Source organism: Festucalex cinctus, chromosome 10 (genome assembly GCF_051991245.1).
Source record: "Festucalex cinctus isolate MCC-2025b chromosome 10, RoL_Fcin_1.0, whole genome shotgun sequence".
Taxonomy (NCBI): Eukaryota; Metazoa; Chordata; class Actinopteri; order Syngnathiformes; family Syngnathidae; genus Festucalex; species Festucalex cinctus.
This window is the reverse complement of record NC_135420.1, coordinates 20770059-20797792: the sequence shown is the minus strand read 5'-3', so window position 1 is coordinate 20797792 and position 27734 is coordinate 20770059. Positions and strand designations below refer to the sequence as shown.

Here is a 27734-nt window from a genome sequence, read left to right as displayed (position 1 = left end):
AGTAAAAAAAAGAAAAAAAAAGAAAAAAAAGATTATTTGGTACCTTGGGCCTGATATTAGACATTACGAAAAGCTGAGCACCTCTTCGGGGGGAGTTGCAGTTGTAATGGCGGTAAAACTAAGCTCATGATCACTCTTATAATGCCATAATGGAAGCTGTAGTGGAGATATGTTGTTTTTCAACATATTAAAACTGTTTCCTTGTGTTGTATTAAACAAAAAAGCTCAGCCCCGTCGACCAAAACAGTTTCGTCAAACGTGCTATACCACATACCAACATATAGACACGTGTATCAACTATCAAAATCTTCAGTAAACAGAAGCCGACCTGTTAGCGCTATTAGCTTATCTGTATTTGTGCGTTCATCAATGCGGATCTGGTTTTGCTTTTGGTTTTTGGCTGACAGTAGTAATTTTGTATACTACTGAACACTTTCCTTAAAACACGTGATGAAAAAATACAATTCCAAAGTTGTTTTTTTCATAATGAGTAGAAACAGATTGTCCCATATTTGGCTAGCAGTATGCACACAGCAGACATGTAAAGTTGCAACAATCTGGTTATTCAAATTACACAGTCTCCACTATCCCAAACGAAAAGAATCACAAGTATAACATAAAAAAAAAAAAAAGAATAATGACGGTGCACATCTTTGGCCTGCAACCTTCATTACTTCAGTGAACCTCCCATGCCCCGAGCGTCATATTTTATTAAAATAGACTCCGCTCTTGCAAATATTCATTTTGTGCCATATGCTCAGCAATAGGTTTAGCCTATCGTCGGCATGGCAACAGCCGACAATGAGCAAATGAAAGCAATGATGTCATTTTCAACACCATCAGATACCCTCTAGATGTGACCGCAGGGGATGCAAAAGTCTACGCACCCCTGTTCAAATGCCACATTTGAGTGGCCTAGAAAAAATGTGGTTAAGGTGACTTTTTTTCAAAACTTTTTTCAACCATTAATCACAAGTGCACACACCCTCTAATAACTGAGGGTGAGGCTGTGTTCATAATGAACCAATCACATTCAAATTCATGTTAAATAGGAGTCACCATAAACCTGCCACCATTTAAAGTGCTTCTGATTAACCCGAAATAACATTTGGATGTCGAGTAGGATTTTCTTGCATTCTATCAGAAGCCTAAGGTTTTTGTGCTATCACTGACTGCTATTTAGAACTGCTCATAATTCCTTCCAATTTGCCTAAGCCCTAATACGGATGATGATACCGCCACCATGCTTCACTCAGGTATGGTGCTCAAGTCTTTAGAACCAGGAAAACAATTTTCGACCTGTGCTTGGGTCACACCTTTGTAAATGTCCCTATAGCAGACAAAAAGTGGGAGAAAATCCTGAAAATATCCTTGGAGGAAGAAATATGAATAAGGTCAGTTGAAGATGAAATTATTTCAAAATGGTTGGAAGTGGTTGGAAGAAAACAAAGCTAGCTGATTAGCCAAATGTGATCGTAAAGAAGAGTGACAGAAGTGTTTGTCCCTGATTACTTCTCTAATCTCACTAAATTGCTTTTCTCTGTGACCAAAATTGTTTGTTAGAGGTCCGGTTAGCGGGTTAGACGCTTCTTGATTACAGAGCTAAAGCAAGCGGGCGCACTTCTTCTCATTAGGTCTTCGCTTTGCTTCCTGTGTCATTGAGGATACGAGCCCCCCTGCCGACTCACTGGAGCGCCCTCAAATGCGGTGACAAGGACGAGCTGGATTCTCTCGCGAGGTCAGGACATGTTCGCCCGAACGAGCTCGCTCAGCGAAGGAATTGAACAACAGAGCCTGTGGCTTTTTCTCACGCGAGCGCGAGCGAGGTCAACATTAGGAGTCATCCAATTATCTAACAGAGCGGAAAGTTGCCGGTAACTTTATTAGAAAATAACCTGAGTAACTTTCGATGTTGAAGCTTTCATGGGGTGCTAGTTGGCAAAACTAAAACTACAATAATACACAAACTTTAGTGCAGTTTTTAGTGCTATTATAGGAATTCCAGTATTTTTCTACCCCATTTGGAGCAAACAATTGTTGCCTCTGGTGGAAAACACTGGAACTACTACCATCACATAAGCGACACAAGCCAGTTCAAGAGTTCACAAATTGTCTCCCATTTCTCATTTAAAACGTTGCCGCTCGTCAAATGAATGTTAATTAAATGACTGCACTAAAGGCTCGTTTATCCGAGGGGGCGTTGATCTCAAACGCGCAGACATTTTTGCCACTCGTCATTTCGGATGACTTTAATTAGCTTCCACGGGCGTCACGAAACGTGACCTTTCGCAAATGATATTGTGAACACCTGTAATGAGCTTCTTTACAGACAAGCGAGTTCATTTAAAATCCGCCGCTTAAAAGTGCTGAGTTGATCTGTGTAACTTGCTTCTTAGAGCCTTTGTTTGTTATTTGGTAAGAAGCAGCTCTGCTGTCATTTTCTAAGTACGTAGCTAGCTTTGTTGTCTTTTGGGAAATAGCAGCTTTGTTGTCATGTAAAGCCCAACCCGGTGGTAACTGAGGCAGAGTTAAACCGGCAGATTTATTAAGCCCTCTAGCCAACGGAGTATATATGCTAGCTTGTTTGTCTGCTTGATGGAGCCGCACGGCTCTCAGGCCTGAGGATGGGGAAACAAAAACAAAGCAAATCTGAAGCTAATCCTCCTGTCAGTCTGCTAAATCTTCCGCGGGATACCATCTGATCCCATCAGGCTTGCGCAGACAGAAGTGAGAGGGGACAGTGATGGAACGAGATGTTTACCGCGCTAAAAAATAAATATACTAAAAATCAGCGTGTAAATGTGATGTTTGGTACACTTTCTTCCCCCTCCGAGGATACTCAACCAGGTTCCAACGTGTATTCACATTCCCTAACCAGCTTTCAACAAGTTTTGTCCTTTTTTGCTACTCTTTGCGCTAACTTATCTTGTTGTCTATCCCCAGGTTTCCCTAGCAGGTGTTGCTATTGTCATTGTCATCGCTGTCAGCCTGTCACTTTTATTTTCTTTTTTCTCATTGCTTTCCCCAGTTTCACCAAATAGGTAGCAACAGGTGTTGTTGTTGCTGCTGCTTGTGCTCTTCTTTTCTCCTCGTTTGTCACAAGATTCCCCAAACAAGTTCGAGGTTAAGTGCTGTTGTTGTGACGTTCTGTTTTGTGGTGTTTGTTTAACACGGGTATTTGCAATAAGCAATATGTTTTTTTCTGGATAATAAGACGTTATGGTCCAGACAGTAGGAAGTAACACAATGCTTGTTACAGTAAACATTAAGATAATTAATGTTTTTGCTAAGCTAACATTCTAGCTAACATTCTAGCTAGCATTCTCATTCAAGTTACCATGTTAGCATTAAGGTAGTGGGAGCTTTTAAATCATTTTGAATAGGATACATTTGTAATGTTTAGTTAAGTAAGAGCATACATTTCTATGTTATAGTTTTACAGTGATTCAAGATTGAAAAGGAAACTTCAGCTTCTTATTTGGGAACTGTTAGCTACTTTTAGCTGTGTAGCAAGCTGGCGGCCATCACTCACACATGCAGGTAGGTATCGGTCTGTGGGGGGGAGAAAATAAATAAATAAATAAATTTAAAAAAAAAAAAAAAAAACACCAACAACAACAAAAAAACGTTTTTAAATGAACAAAATGTATACATATATAATATTGTACATTATAAACATATACTGTATGTCATAAATGAATAAAATTATAAATAATTCAACTCCCCCCATAATTGTTCATTCTAGTGTTGGCCTTGGCCACCTGGGCCATGACAGACATGCTGTACTGGATGCTCAGCTCCTCTCATGCATTCTCATTACAGCAGTAATATTAGTTGTTCTTTGTAGAGGATAAAGTATATATGCATGTGAGTATTGTTATATTATATGTGTATGTGTTGCTTCACTATGTTCAAAAATCCAATTAGCTGTTAAATGTACCTCGAAAAGGCACCACTGTAATTTGTCAGTCTCCGAGAATAAAGAGCGTATCTAGGCCAGGTGTTGAGCAATTTTCAAGTTGCTGTATCGCTCATCAAACTACCAAAATAAATGATTAGATGTCAAATGCAGAAAATTAGAAGTATTAGAAGGCTTTTTCAACGCTACTTGAAGTTTCGATCATCTTGGTTTCTTTGTAATTGCAGCATTTGTCGAGTGTATGAGCCCGTTCCAATAAGAGACCGAAAATCGCTCTCATATTTTCCGAGCCTGATTTCTCATTTCTCGCTGCAAATGCCAATTTAAAATGAGGGAGCGCTTTGGGGATTTCAAATGACGAGATAAGCGTTTTCCAAGCGTGTACTGCACTGCAACATATCTCAGAGGAATCGATTACCAGGTCTTGGCTATTCTTCCAAGACACGCATCGCAATCGCACCAACGTTGATTAATGTCTTGATAGGGGGCTTATAATTCAGTGTAAAGTGCACAAGTGAATTAGAGGAGGAGATATCGGCACCTTGTTTACGCTCCGTCTCATCACGGCTCGGCTAAGACCCGAACGAGAGTGAGGGACGTCTGCTTCGTTACTTTGCAACCACGAATCAATAAGGAGCCGTCTGCCGTGATTTCGGCTCCCGGTTAAACTAATTGGCTCTCGCCGCATGCCACTCGCACCCGCTGAAAGCACAATGAGTAGACGGAGGCCTTCTCACCATTTTTGACAGCAACCTGTTGCGCGACTGTAAAAGCAGCTCGCCTTGAAAAAACATTCCTCGGGGAGTCAAAAGATTCTAATCGTGGCCGTGTGTTCTCCCGCAGCGTGACCTTCCAAGTATGCAGCCTGCCATACCGAACATTTAGGTTGCCTTGTTACCTCCACCAAGGCGGTGGTTGTTTGCTAGCAGTATTAGGGACAAATGTGTAATCCTGTTTGAAACCGAACCCTACTTTGAAACTCCAACTCTGTTTACTTTTGGTCTATACAGCACCTCATGTGCTTCAGCTATTTTATCCAACCACTCACTAATTTCACAGGTGGCTCTGGAAGTCTTATTTGTCTCACAGTTTGCACTCGTCTTTATTAAGAGGCAATCAAAAACCACTAGAACATCCAAAATATATTTAGGTTTAATTAGAGACACTTTAACTAGAGACACACTGTGGTGACTCCCATTTAACATAAATGGTGAGTTTGAGGTTAATTATGAGCACAGCCGCATCCCCAATTTCAAGAGGGTGTGCACATTTGTGCAACTTCCTTACCTAAGTTTATTTTTAATTCCACTGTCATTTTTCTATTATTCAGATTATAGGCTGCATTTATGTTAGAAATAGTTTATCTTGCTGTCATGTCTCATATATCACAAAACCTGTGACTTGAAAAGGGGTGCGTTGACTTTTCATCAGTTTATTATTTCAGATGCTATTTTTGGACTCCCACATTTAAAGATACCGACTTTCTCCGCACAAAGTGTTACAGGTGAGCGTGCTCTTTTCGCAAATGACTCAAACCCTTTTAGCGGAGCATAAAGGAAATCCATTTGAGTGGCTGGGATCAATCAAGGCATTCAGCAGGACTGCCATCTGAAAGGAAACGCGACCTACAATACAGCAGGCGTCCCTGCTGAGCGGAGAGGGAAAAAAAAAAAAAAGCTCTTCATGTGTCCAAAGCTCATCAGCAGCAGTTGTGGTCTTGTTTCATCCCGAGGCAAAGAATCTAAATGAGGCTACTTTTTCAACAACTTTACCGTGAAAGCTTTCTGAAATAATCTTGCCAAAGTAAAGTAGGTTGATATGATGTCATATCATTTTAATCTAAGCAAGCGCAGCTTGAGTGAGACACATGAATGGACGAATACAATTTAAAAGGAATGAGGAAAGACAACTAACTTTGTGCAGATCTCGGAGATACTCACGCTCTGTACTTGCATTTCAATCATATCTGGTTTGGCAGCAGCTGCTAAAGCGAGTCGCTACAGTGTCTCAACTCCTCGCAGATGATAAAGAATATATGACTCTGATTACTGTTGTATTGAATATCCAAATGTGTTTCTGTATCATTTATCTTCAAATATCAATTCAAGCATCAGTATCACTGAGTAGTGGATTGAATTTAGTAAAAATACAACCTTCGCCATCTCGGAGCGTATCAGACAGACGGTCAGCTGTCCTTTTGAACGCCAACTCTTTGATTTCACGCCTTGAATGGCCGCCCGTTCCCGCGCTCCTCTAATTAAGATCCCCGTTGCCGCGGAGCTAATGTTAATTCACAGGTGTCTGCTACCCAGCCAGTCACCATGGCAACCTGAAGGTATGCCGTTTAAGCCATACCACACACACACACATACACACATTTCGGCCCACATTTTTATCGGGACTGGTTAATCTGAGCAAACATTGCTCGCTGTGCCGTGGGCTACGTGAAGCTGAGTCCGCTTGAACAGGGCGAGGAAAAAAAACAAAAAACTCTACCTCATACACTGTAAAGGCTACTTCATGAAAGGGCTTGCAAGATCCCGAACTAACCTCAAAATGATTCAATATATTCTCGGTTTTGTAAGCAATAAAACCAACAACAAGAAATAATGCACAGATATGTCATACAATTATTGTAGTGTGTTATTTCTAATTAGACCTAGCTTGCACACCAGAAATAAACAATGAATATAATTTATTAGATACCTCGAAGTATACCTTACTTTAGAGTTAAATCTTTTGGAATGTTTTCAAACATTTAGTTAGGTGCACTTTTTTGTTGTTGTTGTTTTTTATTAAACTACTACATAAGTTATCATACAAATAGAGTGAAATGAAATGATGCTAACTACACAAGTTAGCAAAAAAAGGAGAGAGCTGAATTAGGAAACAAAGGACAGACTGAAATGAAAAGACACTAATTACACAAGCTAGCAAACAAAGTGAAATGAAAAGATGCTAACTATTAGCCTTGCACTCACAAGATGAATTCTTGCGTTATTTGTGAGTTCACAAACTGGAGAATATATCTTATACCGCTCCCACTGATAACCGCCGTTCCCGAACCACTGGTGGGTGGGACTAATCACAGAGCGAAATTGTGTTTGGGGGAGGGATATGCAACTGTGATGAAACCAGGAAACCAGCACCGACGCCGGAGCTAACAAACAAACAAACCTAACATGGACGAATGGGCGCTACAATTAATTATGTTCTCGCAGAATTACTCACCGTTTCATTGTTGAATGTTGAACAGCGAGGGGCGCTTCGTGCATTTCTATCTGGTAAGATGTTCGTGCTTCCCCCACTTCGACGTGAACGGAGATGACGTTTTCATCCGCGGCCGTGATTGGTTAAAACAAACGTGTAGAGTCGCATCGTCCAATCAGTTTGAATTATTGTACAGGATGTCCCGCCTTTTCCCGACGAAATTAATGTGGAGCGGTCCCAGCAAAAAGAGTGACATGAAAAGTTGCTACTCGGCAAGTTAGCAAATACAGTGAAATAAAAAGAGGCTAATTAGACAAGTTAGCAAACAATGGACAGAGAGACATGAAAAACGTTAACTACACAAGTTAGTAAACAAAAGACCAAAAAAAAATAAAAAAATACAGTAATATATCCGCACAATTGACAGCATACAAAAGGAAGACTTAGCACGATGAGATAAGGGTTGCTTTGTGTTTGTATCTGAGTAGCGTCTGCATTCTGCTTCTTTACTCTGAATATTTACAATTGCACTGTACACAAAGAGCCTCGGCATGATTATTCGGCTTATGGAAGTGGAAAAAAAAGAAAAAAGTTGCGTTTCTGATATAAAAGAAAACATATTTTGACGTGTTTGTTGAGCAGAACATCACGTCGGGATGTTTTTCTACCCCTTGCAAGACACGAATAATTTGACAACAGAAAGCACCCTAGCGGTCTAATAAGATGAGAGGCCACGGAAGGGAAAACAGTCCACATGATGTTGATCAACCTGCTTTCATTTCCCGGTAGCCGCTTTATTGTTTTTTCAGAGAAAAATATAAATAAAATAAATCTGCAATGGGAGGGGTGTTGCAGAGATGGGTAAATACAAATCTGAGTTAACAACCAAATATTGATTTCGCTGCCCAAATGCCACACAGTTTAATCTCCATCACTCTGGCGGGTCTGGTAGAAAGAAAAAAACCCGGCCTAGAAATTGCAAACAATTAGTGTCTCATTAGTTTCATGTTCCATCAATCACTATTTCAGTCCGTATTTAAAGCTTCCCCCTCCTTTGCCTGTGTTAAAGGTTCACCCCTGTGTTGCCACGGCAACCCACAAAGGCTAGTTACCTGCGGTAGTCACATCCAGCCGTCGCAGCGAGCTCTCACTCTGTGCTCCTTTATCAGACTTGCTGTCAAGCTTTTGTGCAGCAGCACTCTTGTAAAAAAGTTGGTCACGCTCGCACTCTGCTTAACTAACCGGATCAGGGAGGTTGCAAAGTATGTCGAAGCCAAAAGTAACATTAAAGTAGCTGCAGGAACTGCTGGTAAGTAATGGCTGTGCCTCATATCAACAATCTCAACCATGTGTGCCATGTGATTGACAGGTGACCGGCTTTACAGCTGGAAGCAGTCATAGTCAAAGTGTTGCAGGTTTAATGCCGGAAGGAGAAAATAAAACACTTTAGTGCAATTATACTGGCTGGCAATTTAAACAGTAATACGGACCCCCTGCCCCCAAACACACACGCACACACATTTCATTCCTTCACTCAGATGACACTCTGCTCCCCGGTTGCCATAGCGATCCCAAAGCCAATAACAGCCATGAACCTTTCCTGCTTGTTGCCAAGAAAGCCGGGGATACAAATTGCCCCAATCAAATTTGCCCTCCGGTGTATAGCTTTTCATTCCGTCCGCGCCACATCTCAGATGGCCGCTCTGCCGACTCGCCAGATGACACAATTACAAATCAATTTGCAAGCTGAGAAAGGACGGAAATGAACAATGGCGGCTGTTGGGGAAACCCGCCTTTGTTTCTGTAACTCCATGTAAAATAACTTTTTCTATATATGTGGCCCAGGTGAGCAGGACTTGTGTTATGAACGTGCCTCGGAAAACTCTTCAGTCGGGCGGGTTTGCTCAAGCTCACTGGTTTGATGATTCGCGATGAATCACATTCAATCACTGAACTAAAACTCAAATATTCTTCTGCTGAAGAAAAGCCTTTGAAGGAGCTGGCGCGCACGCACGCACACACTTTCGATCTGCCACAACTGTGAAGTGGATGGAGTACCTCGGCAAAGGAGAAGTGCTCACGAGCAGATTTAGACAGATTGGTAAACATTATTTGAGAAACAGAGCTTTGTTTACGTAGACAAAAAAAAAAAAAAAAACTTAAATCTTTTATTTTAATGCATGAACAATTTATATTTGTGGAGAAATACGACAAAAATTCAATGACAGCTTTTTGGGGGAGAAGAAAGTTGCAATATCAGCTTGCCAACGTCACATGACCAAACTCAGAAAACAGGTGAACCGTGATTGGTCATAGGCACTGTGATGTCATTTTTAGTTGACAGCAAGTGGCAAAATGGCCGCCCCCTGAGTGCCGCCATCTTACACTGCTATTCACCGAGGCCACCTAACTTGAATACGATGAATACAATGTTATTTTCTGCCATGTTTAGAGATAATAAACATGGCAGATAACATATTATTGCAAAGAACATTTTTTTTTCTTTTTTTTAACTTGACTTGTTGTTGCTTTCAGAGAACCTTCCCAGCAATAGACAACACGTCCACTTCGGGTTGGTCCAGTGTTTTTTTTATTCATTAAACTGCTCACGTCTTATTCTTTTGCTACATGATACATCAATCAATACACTTAAAAAAAAAAAAATCACACAAGGAGTGAACCTGACATCGGCAGCAAACATACACGTCAGACACCACCGGACTGGCATTCTTTCAGGGTCGACATGTCTGATTTTGAAGCCTTTATGCGCAAGATATCATCATACACATCAGCTGTTTATAATATATACAGAGAAGAGGAGTTCTATTGAATTTCTTCTTTGTTTTTTTGTTTTTGTTTGTAGTCCAAAACACTTACGGTAACACTGGACGTTGCCATGCCAGTGCATTACTAGCACAAGTTGATAAAAACACATTATTAAAAAACAAAGAAAAAGAAACATGCATACATTAGCCTACTCATAGAAAATTAACAACTTTTGACTGAAAGTCATGCTCATCTCACACATGCACTCAGTGGCCAAACCATTAGGTACACCTGCAGTAGCAAACAGTGTGCCTTAACAAACAAAAACTAACTTGTTTTAGTTATGCTATGGCCAGAATGGTGAGCTAGTGGTTAGCACGTCTGCCTCACATTGCTGAGGTTCACCAAATGCACCTGAGACAAAATTCACAATCACATGATAGGATGGTGATAGAAAATTCGTCTAAGGCATTCTGAACATTTTTTTTTTCGCTAGCGTTGCTACAGGTGTACCTAATGTAGTGTCCGCTACACGGTCAGTAAGGCTTTAGGGCTTCGTGCAATTTTACGAGCACGCGTTCACGCCATGCAACACGCTGCACTTGCATTGTCGTTCTATTTTTTATTTTTTTGCTTGTTTGTTCCCCTACCCCGGGATCAAAGCGTCATTTGCACATCAGGACGTAAAGTCACATCAAAGCAGGGGAGGGGGGGATTGTGATGGGGAGGGCTTCACAAAAGCGTCTTTGTGGCCGGGGTGCCACCTTATAATCATAATCACAGCATGCGACACATGTAGCGATGTGTATGGTGGAGGGGAAAGTTGGGGTGGGATTAAGTCCATACCTGGCAACCTTGTGGTTAGTAAAATTGGCAACCTGCTGCTGATAAGGATACGGGTAAAATTTCTCCCAGGTCCAGAAATAAATACCCTGCCACCGATTGGCTTCAGCCACAGATGCTTCTACTCAACTAAAAGTCACTCAAGGGATGAGGAACAAACCCACAACTTCAGGTTGTGAGTCAGCCAACCTAACCCAGAGTCAGTTGGAATCTTTGTAACAGACACCGAAAATTATGTTTTTGGTCTCCTCTTGGATAAAAGAAAACAGTTGGAGTGGCATAGCTCAGGTGGTAGAGTGTCCCAAACTGAAGGTAGTGAGTTTGTTTGTCAACCCTTTTTTTTTTTTTTTTTTTAAAGGGATACTTGACTCATTGAGCCATTTTCAGCAGTAAAAAGTTAATATTTTATCTATTATTTTTCATCCATCCATCCATCCATCCATCCATTTTCTTGACCGCTCATTCCTCACAAGGGTCGCGGGGGGTGCTGGCGCCTATCTCAGCTGGCTCTGGGCAGTAGGCAGGGGACACCCTGAACTGGTTGCCAGCCAATCGCGGGGCACACAGAGACGAGCAACCATCCACACTCACAAGTATTATTTTTCATGTACCATTAATATCTTTAAAAAGTAATTTTTCTACTTGTTGTCGACTTATGATGACATCACCCATGCTAAGGAAGTAAGTAACGACTAATCATGGCTCAGTTTACTAACCAAACTCAGAAAATAGGTGAGCCATGATTGGTAGCTTCATTATATTTCACGTACGATTAGTACCTTTAAAAAGTTGTTGTTGTTTTTTCTACTTGTCGTCGACTGATGATATCACGTGCTGAGGAAGTAGGTAACGGCCAATCATGGCTCAGTTTACTGACCAAACTCAGAAAACAGGTGAGCCATGATTGGTAGCTTCATTATTTTTCACGTACAATTAGTACCTTTAAAAAGTTTTTTTTTTTTCCTACTTGCTGTCGACTGATGATGACATCACGTGCTGAGGAAGTAGGTAACGGCCAAACATGGCTCAGTTTAATGACCAAACTCAGAAAACAGGTGAGCCATGATTGGTCGTTACCTACTTCCTCAGCACAGGTGATGTCATCATCAGTCGACAGTAAGTAGAAAAATTATTTTTTTAAAGGTATTAATTGTACATAAAAAAATAAAGTTAGCAAAATAATTCTGGACAAAATATGAACTTTTCACTAATGAAAATTGTTCAATGAGTCAAGTATCCCTTGAATAAATTAGTAAAATTTAGTCAAAATCTCTCCTTACAAAATGTACTTAGAATTCTCTCATACACACTAAAAATGGTTAAATTCACTCTGAATATTTTACTCTCTTCCAAGTGTAAATTTTACTCTATTTGGAGTGGAACCAAATAGACCAGTTTAAAGTAAAATTTACTGGTACTCTACAGAATTTACTGTGCACCTGTTGAGTAGAAACACCTCTCGCTAATGCAAAACTGTTTCAGGGTTTTTTACTTTCTGAACCTGGATTCCCCAAACCAAAAAGATGGAGAACTGCCTGATTACAAAGCTGAAGTTTTAACCGTTCCGAAGCATCCTGGAATTACGAGTGTGGCGCGGTGGAAACGAGTCCAAACATGCGACGAAAAGTTGTGGAACAGTGCAAAGAAAAGAGGTGGCAAATCCAGGTCCAGGAAGTAAAAACCGTGCCACTGTGGCTAAATCCAAACTGTGTCAGGGTTTTTACTTTCTGGACCTGGACTAGCCACCTCTGGCAAAGAACTCGTAAATGTCCACGAGTGGGCGGAGTCTAGACCCCCGAGAGCAGCTTGCTCAGCAGGACTTCCCGCTCCCCCAGCAGAGTGTTCCTTTTGAGGCTGGTCCCTTTGTTGACCACCTTGAACTTGAGCGACAGGTTCTTGACCTGGAGCGGCCCGACAGCGTCGAAGAAGAAGTCCTCGTTGAAGACGGGGTTGCGACTGTTCTTGATGATGTTGCTGCGTTGCTTCTGCATCTTGCCGGGGTTCAGGTAGACGGACACGCAGCAGTTGATGCTCTTGATGTCAAAGTGCTTGTCGTAGAGACTCTCGGCCGCCAGGACGCGAACCCGCAGGCGGGAGGTTCCGGCGTCGTAGTGGGCACTGATGCGGACGCTGCCGCCCTTGTGCAGGTTGACCGTGTGCTCCCGCTGGGAGCCGTGGTCCGGAGCCGGCGCGCTTCCGCAGTGGAAGGACGGGATGTGCAGCCGGCGCTGGAGGCTGGGACTGGGCTCGGCCGAGCTGCACTCGTCGGTGGAGAGGGAGCTGTGGCGGGCGAAGGAGCGCTTGGCCTTCACCACTTTGGCCTGCGTCTCGTGCGTGAAGATCTTGAGCAGCGAGGCGGAGCGGGACAGCAGCGGCGAGCTGAAGGGGGACGACTCGGCCGAGGAGCAGGTGTCGCTCTCGCCGCCGCTGAAGTAGCGGTACGGGTTCATGTGGGAGGTGTTGCAGTCGGCCGGGTTCAGGTGCTTGCCCCCGTCGCCCTTGCCCGGGGTTTTTCTCTGACTGTTCGGGGAGGTCATAGGACTGGTGAGGTCACAGTGGAAGAGCGACTCCTTGCGACGAGTGTGGGGGCTCTCCTTCAAGGTGGTGAAGCCGTAAGAGGTTTGGGTCTTGGGGACGTAAGGGAGAGACATGGCCGTCTGCGATTGGGGGTCAGCGTTGGTGTCGCCGGCGACGATGTCGTCGGCGCTCTCGATCTGGATGATGTGGCGGTTGGCTGCCTTCAGAAGGTTCTTCGTGTCTCCGGCCAGCTTGGCCACCAGACGGGGGCTTTTGGGGGCGCCGATTTTCCTCCCGCCGCCGATGGTCTGCTCCGACGTCGAAGGCTGCAAGCCCTCGTTGGGCTTCGCCGCCTCGGGTTCAGGGTGGCAGCTGACTAACTTGGGTGGGATGAAGAAGTCCGGGATCTTGTCTGGCGTCAGGACGTTGGTGTATGGCGGCGTCGCTCCTTTCTTGTTGCTGTCCTCCCCGTGCCGCAGCACGCCAGTCTCGACCGAGCCGCGGATCTTATCCAAAACCCACATGGTGCCCCACCCCCGGACGGCGGGCCGCGTGGGTGTGAGGGCGGCGGTGCAGTCAGGTGGAGCTGCAGCTAATAACACACAAGGGGGACCGATGGGGTGTAAATCATGAGTCCACTGGGAGTATAGACACAAATAACACCAGTTTTGGTTTTAGCTATAGTAGCACTGTAATAGCACTGACTGTAATGACAAGTTTGCTCCAAATTATTTATTTGGTTGTTACTAACATATCTATGAGATTCATTTTTCAAAAATCATTTCCAGTTTAATACATTTTGTAGAAACTTTATTTGTACGTACATACGCCGCCATTGTTGTAATCATTTCCAGTTTAATACATTTTGTAGAAACTTTATTTGTACATACGTACGCCGCCATTGTTGTCATCATTTGCAGTTTAATACATTTTGTAGAAACTTTATTTGTATGTACATACGCTGCCATTGTTGTAATCATCAATCCGTAATCATTTCCGGTTTAATACATTTTGTAGAAACTTTATTTGTACGTACGCTGCCATTGTTGGAATCACTTCTGGTTTAGTATATTTTGTAGAAACTTTATTTGTACATACATATTGTTGTTGTCATTTTGTAGAAACTTTATTTGTACATACATATTGTTGTTGTCATTTTGTAGAAACTATTTGTACGTATGCCACCATCGTTGTAATAATTTCCAGTTGTATACATTTTGTAAAAGCTTTATTTGTACATACGCTGCCATTGTTGTTTACTGTCACAACGCAGTCATACATACAAATAATGGTTCTACAAATGTACTAAACTGGAAATAATTTTTGAATAATGAATCTTATGTTAGAAACCAAAAAAATCATATAGAGCAAACTTGTCATTACAGCCAGGGTTCCTTTTTGGCAACAGACCACTTTTAGAGGTGCTAGCTTAGTAATGGTGGAAAGTAGCGAAGGACTTGATGTCAAAATAGGCGACCTGCTTTCTTGAGGATTCAACATTAAAACATACATTGAGAACCGTGGTTGATATCTTGATTGATTGAGAATTTGGGGATTTTTAAGGTGGATTGTGACCCCCCCCTTAAGAGAATTAGCTCATTTAACATTTTTTGCTAGACTGTTTACAGCTACAGTCAAGCTATGGGAATAGCTTTCTTCCCCTCCCAGTTCAAGGCAAGCGCTGTAAGATTTTAAAAATAAATAAATGTTTTTGTGATTTTCTTATTTTTCAAAATGTGCAAAGTGGTCAAAGTTACGTATTGTAAGGCTACATAAATGTGTCATTCATTCATTTACTTTTGTACATTTCAATCTTTACTCTTTTACTTATAGTAAAGCAATTGAATCAGTATTTATTTATACTTTTTTTTTTTTTTTTTTACACGTCTATAGGTATAAAAGTATGTTTAAAAAGGGGGGGGGGAGTCAAGCTACACAATATTAGGTACACTTGCAGTCAATACAAGACGTGTCAAAAAGTCTGCCTTTACAAAGATAATAATGCTCACTTGATTGACTGTCAGAAAGCATCTTATTTTGTATAGTACAATTGAACTGAATCAATACTTTTAATAATTTTAAAATGTGTTAAAATTAAAATATCTCGAATTAAAAAAAAGTTTAAAATAGTGATTTAAAAAAAATGATCCGTATTAACCACGACCAATGAAATTTTTCTTTTCTTTTATATTTTTAAATATTTTTTGTAATACAGTCCTTTCGGCTACTTATTAGCATATTGTTTTAACAAACACCACATCTGTAAAAATAAATAAATAAATAAATTTTCTGGTCTCTAAATCTTAAGTGAACGATCTCAAGCGAAAATCCAAGCCACTCGTCGTGACGTCAGTCCGTCCGTGCAAATTAAAAAAAAAATAGTTCACTGGGCATGGGAATTTTTATGCGCACTAAAAATTTCTCCTGGTTTTCAAAAAACAGTGAAAAGTGAAGTTTGTCATAATCAAAGTGTGCAAATGCTATATAAGTAAAACTATACAAGTGCCAGGGGTAATCTTATTCTGCAGAAAGAAAGAAAAAAAAAACTGATATACTCACAGTATTGGGGTGGGAAAAAACAGAAGAGCCTCTTGTCGCTCCGGTGTGTCTCGCTTCTTGCAGCCACAGGTGTTTCCTTGTGTGAGAATGAGTGCTTCTCGTGTTCTGGTGTGGTGCGGAGCTCCGGGTGCGAGCTTTATATATGCAACACAACAGTCGCAGTGACCAATCAGCTTGAGCCATGATTGTTTGTGGCACAGACATGCACTACAAACACTATTGTTAGAGCATGTCAACTTTCTGCACATAACAAATGACAGCATTCATGACTGTAATAATAATAATAATAATAATAATAATAATAATAGAGAATCATTGAATGCCGTTTTTTTTTCTCGAAGGGGGAGTGTTAGATGATGGCCGAGCGGTTAAATACTTTTATTGGCACAAGACCCCCACAGGTAGATTTTTAACAAAAAAAAAAAAAAAAAAAAAAGGTTGGTGGCGCTAAAACAACAGATTTTTTTAAAAATGAAAGTCAGAGAGTCTCCTTGATTCCTTCCCACATTAAAAACAGTATGCGACTATTATAAAACATTTACCGTAAAATAAAACATCTTTGAATAAGTCCCCCCTGTTTTATTAACCCTGGGATAAAACATTTGACGATAATATTCGTCAGTAAAACACAAGGGGTCTATATTCTAAGCCGACGTTTAAAGCGTGCAAAGACGTCGCTAAAGTAAACTCTCGGAATTTGGAACTTTAAATTGTAAAACGTTAGCCTCACGAATAATTAGTCAATACAGGAATCGAGTAGGTAAATGTTGATTACAAATTTTAACGGTAGACGTACGCATTACATAAAAAAATACAAGCAGACATTTAATACTCGTCAAAGTCACGCTCAGTTTTAAACGATAACGTTTTAAAATCCGTAAAAAACCATAAAAAATGTGTAAACACGTTTTGTTTTGTTTTGGATGGACCGAGTATTTTGAAACATTTCATAGTAAGCCGTAAGGAGAACTAAAAAGTTTCATAAAGGTCTTAATTTGACTTTATAAAAAAAATAAAAAACAGTACCTAACTAACTCAACTCAAGTTTTTATTTATACAGAGCCTTCAAACAGCCTGAGCCGTCACAAAGCGCCATCGTAAACTTAATATCAAAAGTAGGTAAATATACAAAATAAAAATTGATCTGAAATGAATAAGAAGTAGATGTGTAAATAAGTATCCACATATGATTAACATAAAATACATCAGACACCTTAAAATGATACAAAGTAAACCAAATAACTTGACTATATTATTTGTACAAAAAATACACCGGCCGCCTTAAAACGATATAAAGATAGATGTGTTGTTGTTTTTTTTGTCAGAGATGTGTTTTAAGATGATAGCGAGACGTCATAAATGTAATACAAGTTAATCATACCGGTAAGAAAAACATAAAGGTATAAAATAGTGTCATCGGGCATCTATTGTGAGAACTCAGAAGCTATTGTAAAAAACAATATAGTACTAATAATATTTTTGTCGGAATTATGTCGCTATTTTAAAGCGTTAGACGGGTAGACGTCTTAAATAATATTATTCAATCAAATTAAGTAATATAGTCGCTGTTATTTCACAATCAGGGCGGTACGTTAGCTGGCTTCTTAGCATAAGAGGGTTGTGAGATCGAGTCCTGCCTCCGGCCTTGCTGGGTAGACTTTGCGTGTTCTCCCTATGTGGGTTTTCTCCTCCCAAATTTCTAAAAAAAACAAAACAAAACAAAAACACGCGTAGTAGGTAAATTAAAGAGTCCCGATGTGTAAATATTCGTGTAAAAAATTGTTTACCTACGCGTACCTTCGGAAAGTAAGCGCGATTCGTAGGGGAAAAAAATAAATCGTTCAATCAAAAGTTAAATCTCCCATAGTCAGACAAGATACACGTTTGTTCCCGATATGTTTAGGTAAATGGTTGCAAAGAGCAGCTTTAAGATTAAAAAGATCCTCGCGGTAGATTGCTACGCTCTGGTTAAATCTTGTAGTTTTGTGTTTTAGCCCCAGGGGTGATTTAGCATAGCTAATCTTGCAGACTATCATATTCAATAATATCTTATAGGCTAAATTAACAAGGGGTAATTCGAAGTATTTAAAAGAAAAATAAAACTCACAAAGACTTCGGATCTCTTATTTCGAATACAAAGATTTCAAAAAGTATGATCCCTACAATACATTGCCCTAGTAAATTAAAGAATAAGGTCTAAATCAAGTATAAAGTTCGCTGCATTTTAACAGGCTCGAACATTCATACCTACATTTCTCTCTTTTAAAAAAGAATGTATAAAATTATTTGTACGCGACTACAAAGTAGTATAACTTCAGACCGAAGCATCGCATTTGTATATACAAAACCTCATAAACTTAAACAACAACAACAAAAATACATAGAGACATCCGATGAAAATCGTATAGACACAAATTATAACACGTAGCACTAGCGGTAACAAAACTAGAAACAGAAAAAATTAACCGTTTATACAAGTACACATCTGCAGAGGAGCTAAAACAACTTGTGCACTCTGCTCATGAGTGCCACCAACACCTTCTCTAACCCTAATCCTTTTTTTTTTTTTTTTTTAAATCAGTACATTTATTAGTTTTGTAACACAACAAAAACGTGAGAGAGGGTAAAATTCTTATGTACAACGCAATCTTATATACAACAGCTCAAAGCTTGAATCGCGAATCGATTTTTTTTGCGAATCGATTTTGTTTGCGATTCGATTTTTGAATCGCGAATCGACTTTTTTTGCGAATCGACTTTTTTTGCGATTCGACGTTTTTTTTGCGAATCGACTTTTTTTTTTAATCGATTTTTTTTTCCGAATCGATTTTTTTTCGCGAATCGACTTTTTTTTGCGAATCGATTTTTTTTTCTGCGAATCGATTTTTTTTTTCCGAATCGATTTTTTTCGCGAATCGACTTTTTTTGCGAATCGATTTTTTTTGGCGAATCGATTTTTTTTGGCGAATCGATTTTTTTTGGCGAATCGATTTTTTTGGGCGAATCGATTTTTTTTGGCGAATCGATTTTTTTTTTTTTTAATCGTTTTTTTGGCGAATCGACTTTTTTGTGAATCGACTTTTTTTGCGAGTCGATTTTTTTTCGCGAATCGACTTTTTTTTGCGAATCGATTTTTTTCGCGAATCGATTTTTTTCCCGAATCGACTTTTTTTGCGAATCGATTTTTTTTCGCGAATCGATTTTTTATTACGAATCGAATTTTTTTTGCGAATCGTTTTTTTTTGCGAATCGATTTTTTTTTTATCGATTTTTTTTGCAAATCGACTTTTTTTGCGAATCGATTTTTGAATCGCGAATCGATTTTTTTGCGAATCGATTTTTGAATCGCGAATCGATTTTTTTTGCGAATCGATTTTTGAATCGCGATTCGATTTTTGAATCGCGAATCGACTTTTTTTTGCGACAATTAGATTTTTGACGATTCGATTCGATTTTTGACGATTCGATGTGATGTCATTCTAGTAATGTGTGAGAACATTTCCATAGTGTGTGATAGAATAGTAGTATGAGAGTATTTCGATATGAGTGCATTTCAGTAACTGTGAGAGCATTTCAGTAGGGAATACAAGAGTGGCATGTGTAATGTGTGTTCCAGTAGTGAGAACCTTTCAGTTGTTTATTTGAGAACCTTTCAGTTGTGTGTGTGCGCATTTCAGTAGCCAGTGTAAATTCCAAGCAGAATAATAAATGTATTATGAAACGAATACCTCGCTGAAAACAACTGCAGCTCTTGTATTGAATCTTATTAGATCATATGAAGCGCCTTTGGGCGTATCATTGGAATAAGCGCACATGCACCTGCTGTCTAATTTCAATTTGACCAACTTTTCTCCCCCTCCGCTCTCCCGCATCTCTGATTTGGCGTGTCCATCCTCGGGTTTAAAGTGCTGTTTCCCTGGAGACTTTGCTATGGCTACTTTGCAACACGTACATCTGTGGTGGCTGGGGGAAGAAAAAAAAAAAGAAAAGAAAACCTTCCGACATCAATATGGGGTCAGCAGGAAACGTTTTGTTTGGCATCACCTGTGAAATTACAAAAGGGCAGTTAATCAATTGTGTAACAACTGACAACATGAAAAGGTCTCAGGCCTAGACAGTACGTGATTTTAAACTTTTTTTTTTTCCTCACGGCACGAATAAAACTCGTAAGGTACCAAAGTGCGACTCAAAGCCTCAAAGGATCCAGATGTTGCACGACTGGACGCTCCTGGTCGAAAAGGAGCGAAGCAGGTCATCTGGGTCAGAACGCAGCAAAAGAAAGAATAGAAGAGGTCGGACAGGAAACGTCTGGAATGGAGACGTCGCCACGGCAACACAAGCGCAAGCGGCAGGCTGGGTGAAAGCCGGTCGACGACGACGTGGAAATGAACGAGAGTGAGAGCAATATGATGGAGCCGGGCTATAAATGCGACGTGTCAATCATTCCATGAGAAACCACTTTACCTCCGACTGCGTGTACTTTCTGGACCGGAATTGACTTTAATCTATGGTCACAACCACTTTCTGTCACTTGCCAGGTTACCATCAAGAAGTATAACGATTTTTTTATTTTTTTTTAAACCTACTGGCAAGTTTTGTGCTAAGGCAAACGTTTTCCAATATGAAAACATTGCGTTGGCGCCCTCATTGTGGCATTTTGGTGCCAAGCAACCATGTTGAACTGAATCATATTTGTTGTTTTTGCAATCCTGTAATGAGTATAACTAGAACAAAACTGCTTGATGATTCAACTAAAATGTATTGCACATAAAATTCGAATTGTACCCAAAGAGAAATTTGAAAACAAACAGCTCTTGGAAATTAAATGTATCATACTAAAAAGTTAAATACAATCGAGTAGTAGTGCTTGCATACTAACACAGGGAGAGTTCATGAAAAGAAAATAAACAAATACATGAAAATAAAACTAGTTCTATCTAGATTTGCAAATGCAGTTAACCGCAACTCAAACATTGCCTCTGGTCATACAGGTAAAAATTACCCCATAAAAAAAGTGCATTAACAAGTATAAAAAGACAAAAGGAAAAGATCTACGTACTTGCCAGTCCCGTTGATTGAAGAGCAGTCGACCTGTAACTTAACCCAACGTAAAGAAATACAATTAACATTTCCAAAAAATTCCAGTCGACTTATCATTGAATCCAAGACAAGTTGATGCTGCCCTCTAGCAGTGGGATGAAGTACACATTCACTTTACCTGTGTGTTCAGGTGAGGAAAACATCAAGAAATCATTTTAGGTACTCTCGTCTCACTTTTGCCATCCCCATCGACCATTAGTAGACCTTCTTGAGTACCCGTAATTGAAAAATATCCCATTTTGGCTATTTTCAGGTGCTCTTCAAAGACAAACTTGGCCTCCAGTTGAGGACTCCTATTTGAATACATGACGAGTCCCACAAAAGTGGCAGCCATTTTAGATTCATTTTCAGGGTTCCTTCAAAGACAAACGGGTCCTAGAGATTTGTTTTGCTACCAAATTGGAACTATGGGCAGCAACCTAAACAAACCTGATGGAATCTACCCAATACCTGAAAAACATGAATCTTACCTACCTGCAACTTCTCACAGCAACCCCTTCAAACAATGAACTGAAATCTAATAAAGATCTTTATTACACTTTTTTTTTTTTTTTTTTTTTTAAATATATACAAACTATAAGGAAAAACAGAAATCAAGTAATCATCAAAAATATTAATGTGCATATCAAGGTAGATTGTAAACAGTCCACTAAGTCATAAAGTGAGCCGGACGGACTGTTTTTGTCCTTTTTCCTGAGGTGTTCAATGCAAAAAAAAAATAAAAAAATGCAGCTAGTTTCGGTTAAGAGTTAAATGACTTTTGTTCAAGCTCTTGTAGCGGATCTCTGGTGTCCGTTTCCAAACAGTGGGCTCAACGGCATTGACATCAAAACACCAAACTGGTAAGGGAAATATTGAACCCTGACACATGACCGCCCCCACCAAAGTAAGCTTGGGAAACCCAGGCAAGTTTACAAAAAAATAAAAAATAACAGTCACGGGAAGAACATGCCAGAAGACTCTGCCACTACTCCAACTACGACTTCTAAGGTGGACGGGCCCGGCGTCCGCCATCTTGTGGAAGGAACGAGGGAGGCATTTTGGACTTCTGACACACAATTGCACATTTGGCTCAACCTCATATTCCCCCTGATGACGACGTGCAGATTTAAAAGAAAAACCTAAAACGACTGGAACTCCGCTGACGCATCACCAAGAAAGCAAAACGAAAAGGCACGAGAACGCCAACGCTGGCGGGCGCCATCTTAAACGCGGTCAATCGCAGTAGTCGTTGTCATGCGAGTCGAAGCAATTGTCCTGGTAGTAGTCGCTCTTGTACTCCATGCCGTTTTCGTCAAAGTAGTCAAAGTAGTCGTCGTCGTCGTAAAGCAGGTTGGAGCCGTCGTCCTTGGGCGGCACTTTGGTGCGGATGCAGTACTCCTCCAGCGTGGTGGGAACCTTGACGCCGTCCTGGTCCGCTTCGCTTTTAGTGGCTAGCACCTGCTTCCTGTGAAGGCGAGATGGCGGTAGGGCTGAACCATTTTAGGAGAGGGAGAAAAAAAAAAAAAAAAAAAAAAAAAAAAAAAAAAAGTCCACTCTCTGACACAAATTGCAATAAGTGGATACACAGGTTAATTGGAACTACTGCCATCTAGCGGAAGAAAATGTAATTGTTCTTCCCCTCACCCAACAACAAAAAACAACAAATCTGAGGTGTAGAACGTTTCATCTGCGGTACCTGATGATTTCAATGTACTCCTGGTCCTCACCCTTGCTCTCCCTCCACCTGCGGTACATGACGGAGGCATCCACGTTGGCCGGGGAGAAGGTGTTGGGCTCGTTCAGCAGGGAGATGACGCTGAGCAGGATGGTTCTGCAGGTGTGACGCGAGAGAAATAAGGATGAGCGCGAAAGGTCAATTCAACTTTTAATGAAACGACGATAGATAACTCAATAAATGAACAACTGTACATATAAAATGGACATTTCATATATTTATAGTTACTTCAAATTGAATCAAATGACTAGAAAGGAATGAAATTGGGGTTGAAAATGTCAGTACAGAGTCACCTTTGTTGCATTTATTGGCTAAACACATACTGTCTCACATCTATGATTAGGGTTGCTCAACTATGAAAAAATAATAATCACGATTATTTTGGCAGTAATTGAAATCACGATTATTCAGATGACTTATTTTTTGATACAAAACAAGAAAATGTTTAAGCATTTAAAAAATATTAAGACCAATTTAAAAAGAAGAAGAAGAAAAAAAACAAAACCTATATTTATGTAAGTTACTTTTGGGCCAAACAGAATTTATAATATTTATTTATGGTAAATACTTGAAGTTGAAGCATTGCAGTTTGTGCACTGTGCCGTAGGACAATGATTTATTTTTTGGTACAAAAAAAGAAAATGTTTAAACGTTAAAAAAAAAAAGAACAAAACAAAACAACACAAAAAATATATATAAAGACAAATACAATTATTTGAAACACTATAATTATGTAAGTTCCATTTGTATGGATCAAAATGTATTAAAGTTATTTTAATTTGTTTTTTTTTTTAAAGGTGCAAATATATACATTTAAACAACTCAAAAATAAGTATTAATATATTTTTTTTTTTACAATTACACTGATTTTGTAATTGTGGAGAACGGCTGAAGCAATGGTAGTTATTACAAAAACTGACAGCAGATGGCAGCAGAGTATAAGAGATCAGCCAGGCAAATGTTGCAAAAAAACTGATTTACCCACAGTTCTAAACAGATTTGGGAATAATGGTGAAACTTAATTATATTCTAATGCTAATTGCTGCAAAGCGGAAACAGAAATATACTTTTTTTTTCCTGATGAAAGAAGAGACTTTAATCTTTCTTTTAGTCGGTTCCATGTTTTTATAGCAATATAACACAATATTCTTTGGGCCTTGCAAAATCAGTCAAAAATCAGTCAAAGCGAAGGAGGTTGCTTCAGTGAAAATGGCTGCGAGTGAATGCATTAAGGTCATCTTACCTGACATTCTGCGTGGGGTTCCACCGCTCTGACGGCAGCTCGCCACTATGGGGGTCGTCCACCGGCGGGTGCAAGATGGAAATGCACACTTCTCCGTTCTAGCCGGAGAACGAAGAAGACAAAATGCTTCTTTCACAATACAGACTCATTGGCGTAACCCAGATCAATCGCTACCTCGTAAATGTTAGGGTGCCACATATTGGTGAGGAAGCGGAAAGAAGGCGGCGAGTATGGGTAGTCCACTGGGAACTTGAGCAGGGCCTGCGATAAATCAAATCAAATTTATCAATTCAAAATGAGCCTGCTCGTCTCGATGGTTCTTTTAGCAACTTTTCCTACCCCTCGAGTGACGTAAAAAAAAAAAAAAAAAAAAAAAAGTGACTAATGACCTTTACCATAGGCAGAATAATTTTCACTGTTTCGCATATAACAAAAAAGGAGCCTGATAGAGGGCACTCTGAGTCAGTCATGCAGAATATCGCTAAAGACATGGCCGCCATTTATGGTTATAAAAAAAAACTAAAAAACTAAGAAAATATGGACACGTTAGAAACTTGTGATCAAGGATATGCTTCCAAGATGCAAATACAGTACACCCCTGTAAATAGTAAAAATCCGCATATAAATACACACTCACTCAAATGCATTGGTGGGGGGGAATAAAAATAAACCCAAATAATTCAGAAAAATGCTGCTAATTAATATTCAAGAGCTTTTCCATGGAAAATGGGGACAAATAAATATTTTTTTTTAAATATTATAAAAAAAATATCCACAATTTTTTTTTTTCCTGCGGTCACTGCAGCCAAAGACAATCCAACTGTCATGTCAAGGTGGTTGCTGTTGTATGAATTTATGGAAAAGTGTGTCAAGAACCCCTCCTTCCATTCCCTAAGGCGTGGTCTATAAACAATGGAGGACCAAAACTGCCAAAATAAAAAATAAAAAATGACTAAATAAATGACCAAATAAATACATGTGAAAATAAAAATGGTTATAAATATATAATCTAAAAATGAAATTTAAAAAATAAATAGAATGATTTTTTTTTTATCAATAAATAAAAATGCTCTGCTCTCACATTTATATGATAACTATATTCTAATTTAAATAAATATAATGCAACTCGCTCACAAGATGAAACCAAGCTGTGCTGAGCTCCCACACATACAAGGTGCCACAAATTCAGTACAGTCAGTTGGTCATCGCCACAGCTCACAGGTAGGAGTGGGTGGGAGCAACAAAAAAAAAAGAAAAAGGTGGCTAGGTGGCAGTGGGAGCCTTGGTGGGGGATTTTACACCAAATAATGCTGGTCGCTATATTAAGACTTGCGCATAAAGCTCTTAAGCCTGACCACAACCGAGTTGCTGTATCTGGAATAAAGCGAATGTGAGCATTTTTCCGCCTTTAAATTTTCATTTACACAGGCCTTGCTTTATTACAGTTATGGTGCTATTATTAAAGAAGCACACCAGTCACAGGGGAACCAAAACAGAGGCATTTCTTCACAAAACGTCAGTTGAAACTTATTAAGCCAAAGGGATTGGGAACAAAACCAGCAGGACGAACCAGCAAGACAAAGAGTCCAACAACGCTGACCCTCCTGTTAGACAAATTGGACAACTATTGACGCTTACATGTATCATAAATCGAGAAGCTTCCAAAAAAAAAAAAAAAAAAAAGTTAATTAAAATGACGTCAAAACAAAACAGCTGAGTCAGACAGGCAGGATTCACGCCATGTGCCTTACGGTACACGTTCAATTAAGGGCGTTAAGTTCTGTTCTGCTTCCTCTTAAAAGAAGAATCCGGCAAACAGGTTGGATGGAAACCCAGAGCAAATGAGTCATGGCTACAAAGTGGATTTGATAGGCATGCTTATGTATTGACAGTAAACAAAACCACTTTTCCCCCCACAATAACACATATCTTACAATATACTACAATATACATCAACAATGTAGTTTCTGTAGGCATAAAACACAGGATGAGAGAGGATTGAAAAATTCAATAATCTCTTAACCGTTCAGCAAAAATTAGGCCAAGCTAGAAATACTTCCTGTTTTCTCTTTTGTTCTTTCAAATTTACAACGTTCAACATGTGTGTCTCCTATTAGCCAAAAGTGGAATTCCACGGAAAATAAACAACAAACTTGAGTTTTAACTGGCCATTGGACAAACTCAAAAATCTGTGGAAGAGCAGCCACAACATGGTGAGAGACAACTGTATTCTTTATCCTCTTCGAAAAAAACACCAGTAATATTTGCCAACAATTCCACATTTCTCCATACACACAAAATCACCATTCATTCCCAAATGGCACATTAGACATCAATGATCATTCCCATTCAAAATTCACAGTATTCATCTTATTCAATTCCCCTTGGGAAGTAGAGAAGGCTCTACAACAATTCAAAAACTTTTTCTTTTTTTTTAAACCAACATACTGTACATTTTTTATCAGTATCATTCAATATTTTTTTTAATATAATTTCATGTTTTCACAGCATAATTTTCAGTCAACATTCACACTCAATTTCCATAAATATGACAATTTCGAGGTTCATTGTTATTACTTATGTACAATATTACAGCGTGCCCTTTTCCTCTTTTTCTTTTTAAAGAGTGGTCAGAACGGATTAATGACACGTGCATTCCTTTCAATTAGTAAAGATGATTTGGGATATGCAGCCACAGGACGAATTGAACTCGTCTCTCACGGGCAGTTTGTCACAGTTAAAGAGACGTTAACAACATATTAACATCTCTTGAAAGTTAGCAACGAACAAGTAAAGTTTCTTTAAAAGCCGGTAGAGGAACAATAGTAGCCGTAATGCTAACTAGAGTTAGCCACTCACCTTAAAATATCCGCCCTCGTAGTGCGTGTTCGGTGGACCGAATATCGCCACTTCCCAGTTGTACATATCCGACTCGTTGACCAGAGTAATTTTGAAGCCCTCCATTGGCTCGTCCTGGAGACTTTTCATCTCCATCATGAGTGCTTTCTGGGAACTGGCTCCAGGATTTCCATGCTGAGCCATATTCCAAACAAACAAGACAAAACGACTTGCACGTGATGCCGCCGCAGAGCAACGACAAAAACTAGCAGAGAACCAACCCAAAAAGTAGAAAAGGCACTTCCGTATAAGAGAATGGTTTCACTTGTGTGGTGTTGTGAGGAGAGGTGGACTTGTAGCGGCTTTATTGGAGAAATGCCGTCTTGAGTTTTGTCGAAGAGCCAGTAAGCGCCACACTCCAAACCACCTCCACAAGCTTTTATATCTTCGCACACTTCCGCTAGGTAGTTTTCGAAGTAAAAGCTTTATCGGAGGATATAGTTTGAAAACTTATTAAACAATAAACCAATTTACACACGTGACTATTGTGAGCTGTAAACTGTGCAAGAGAGCTTCGTTTGGCGTGGCGCCTTTGTAAACAAACGCGCGTCACGGCCTTGTGCCCAAACGAGTACCGCCATGGAAAATGCGTGCAAGTGTTAAATTTGGATTTCAATTCTCTTCCGAGTCCATGCGATATATTTATCCGTCAAATACAATCCTAAATGGGTAGGTTGATCGACTTTTCAGCTCAAGCAACGATACTAATAGCTTCTTATTTTGGAAGTCTGGAAAGGATGTTATGATTGCGCACTTTACATGCGCTAACAGTCACACAACAGTATCAAAAAAATACAAATGGTGTTAGCATTATTATTATTATTTTAAAACCGGCCATTCTGATTAAGTTTACGCCACTTCTACCCGTCGAACACAGGCAAGGTATCATGAGAACTGGAGTTTTGTGTAGCTAAATGAGGAAACATTTCCCTTCAAGGTTTTTTTTTTTTTTTTTTTTTTTT

At 39.7% G+C, this 27734-nt stretch overlaps 2 protein-coding genes and 1 long non-coding RNA gene across 4 annotated transcripts in view; all 3 read right to left on the bottom strand.

Moving 5' to 3' along the window:
- The window catches only part of LOC144026692 (uncharacterized), a 40971-nt gene extending 33737 nt beyond the window's left edge, over positions 1-7234 (bottom strand). Inside the window, exon 1 of the long non-coding RNA XR_013285264.1 lies at positions 7151-7234. This is a non-coding gene — a long non-coding RNA (uncharacterized LOC144026692). The remainder of the gene's footprint in view (positions 1-7150) is intronic.
- Positions 7235-11170: 3936 nt separating this feature from the next.
- On the bottom strand, positions 11171-18241 carry LOC144027058 (C2 calcium-dependent domain-containing protein 4C). The gene is made up of 2 exons (XM_077534336.1): positions 15815-18241; positions 11171-13847 (listed from the first exon to the last, which is right to left on the bottom strand). Exon 2 carries the CDS (start codon positions 13777-13779, stop codon positions 12526-12528), a length of 1254 nt encoding a protein of 417 aa, XP_077390462.1. The 5' UTR covers positions 13780-13847; positions 15815-18241; the 3' UTR covers positions 11171-12525.
- A 3189-nt stretch (positions 18242-21430) lies between these two features.
- On the bottom strand, positions 21431-27236 carry cdc34a (cell division cycle 34 homolog (S. cerevisiae) a). Of its 2 annotated transcripts, XM_077534337.1 has the most exons (5): positions 26734-27231; positions 24049-24135; positions 23875-23972; positions 22593-22727; positions 21431-22361 (listed from the first exon to the last, which is right to left on the bottom strand). In XM_077534337.1, the coding sequence occupies exons 1-5, from the start codon at positions 26914-26916 to the stop codon at positions 22130-22132; spliced, it is 735 nt and encodes a 244-aa protein (XP_077390463.1). In that variant the 5' UTR covers positions 26917-27231; the 3' UTR covers positions 21431-22129. The 2 variants fall into 2 exon arrangements, with proteins under 2 accessions (XP_077390463.1, XP_077390464.1); XM_077534338.1 differs by lacking the exon at positions 24049-24135 and having other exon boundaries at positions 26734-27236.
- Positions 27237-27734: the final 498 nt, after the last annotated feature.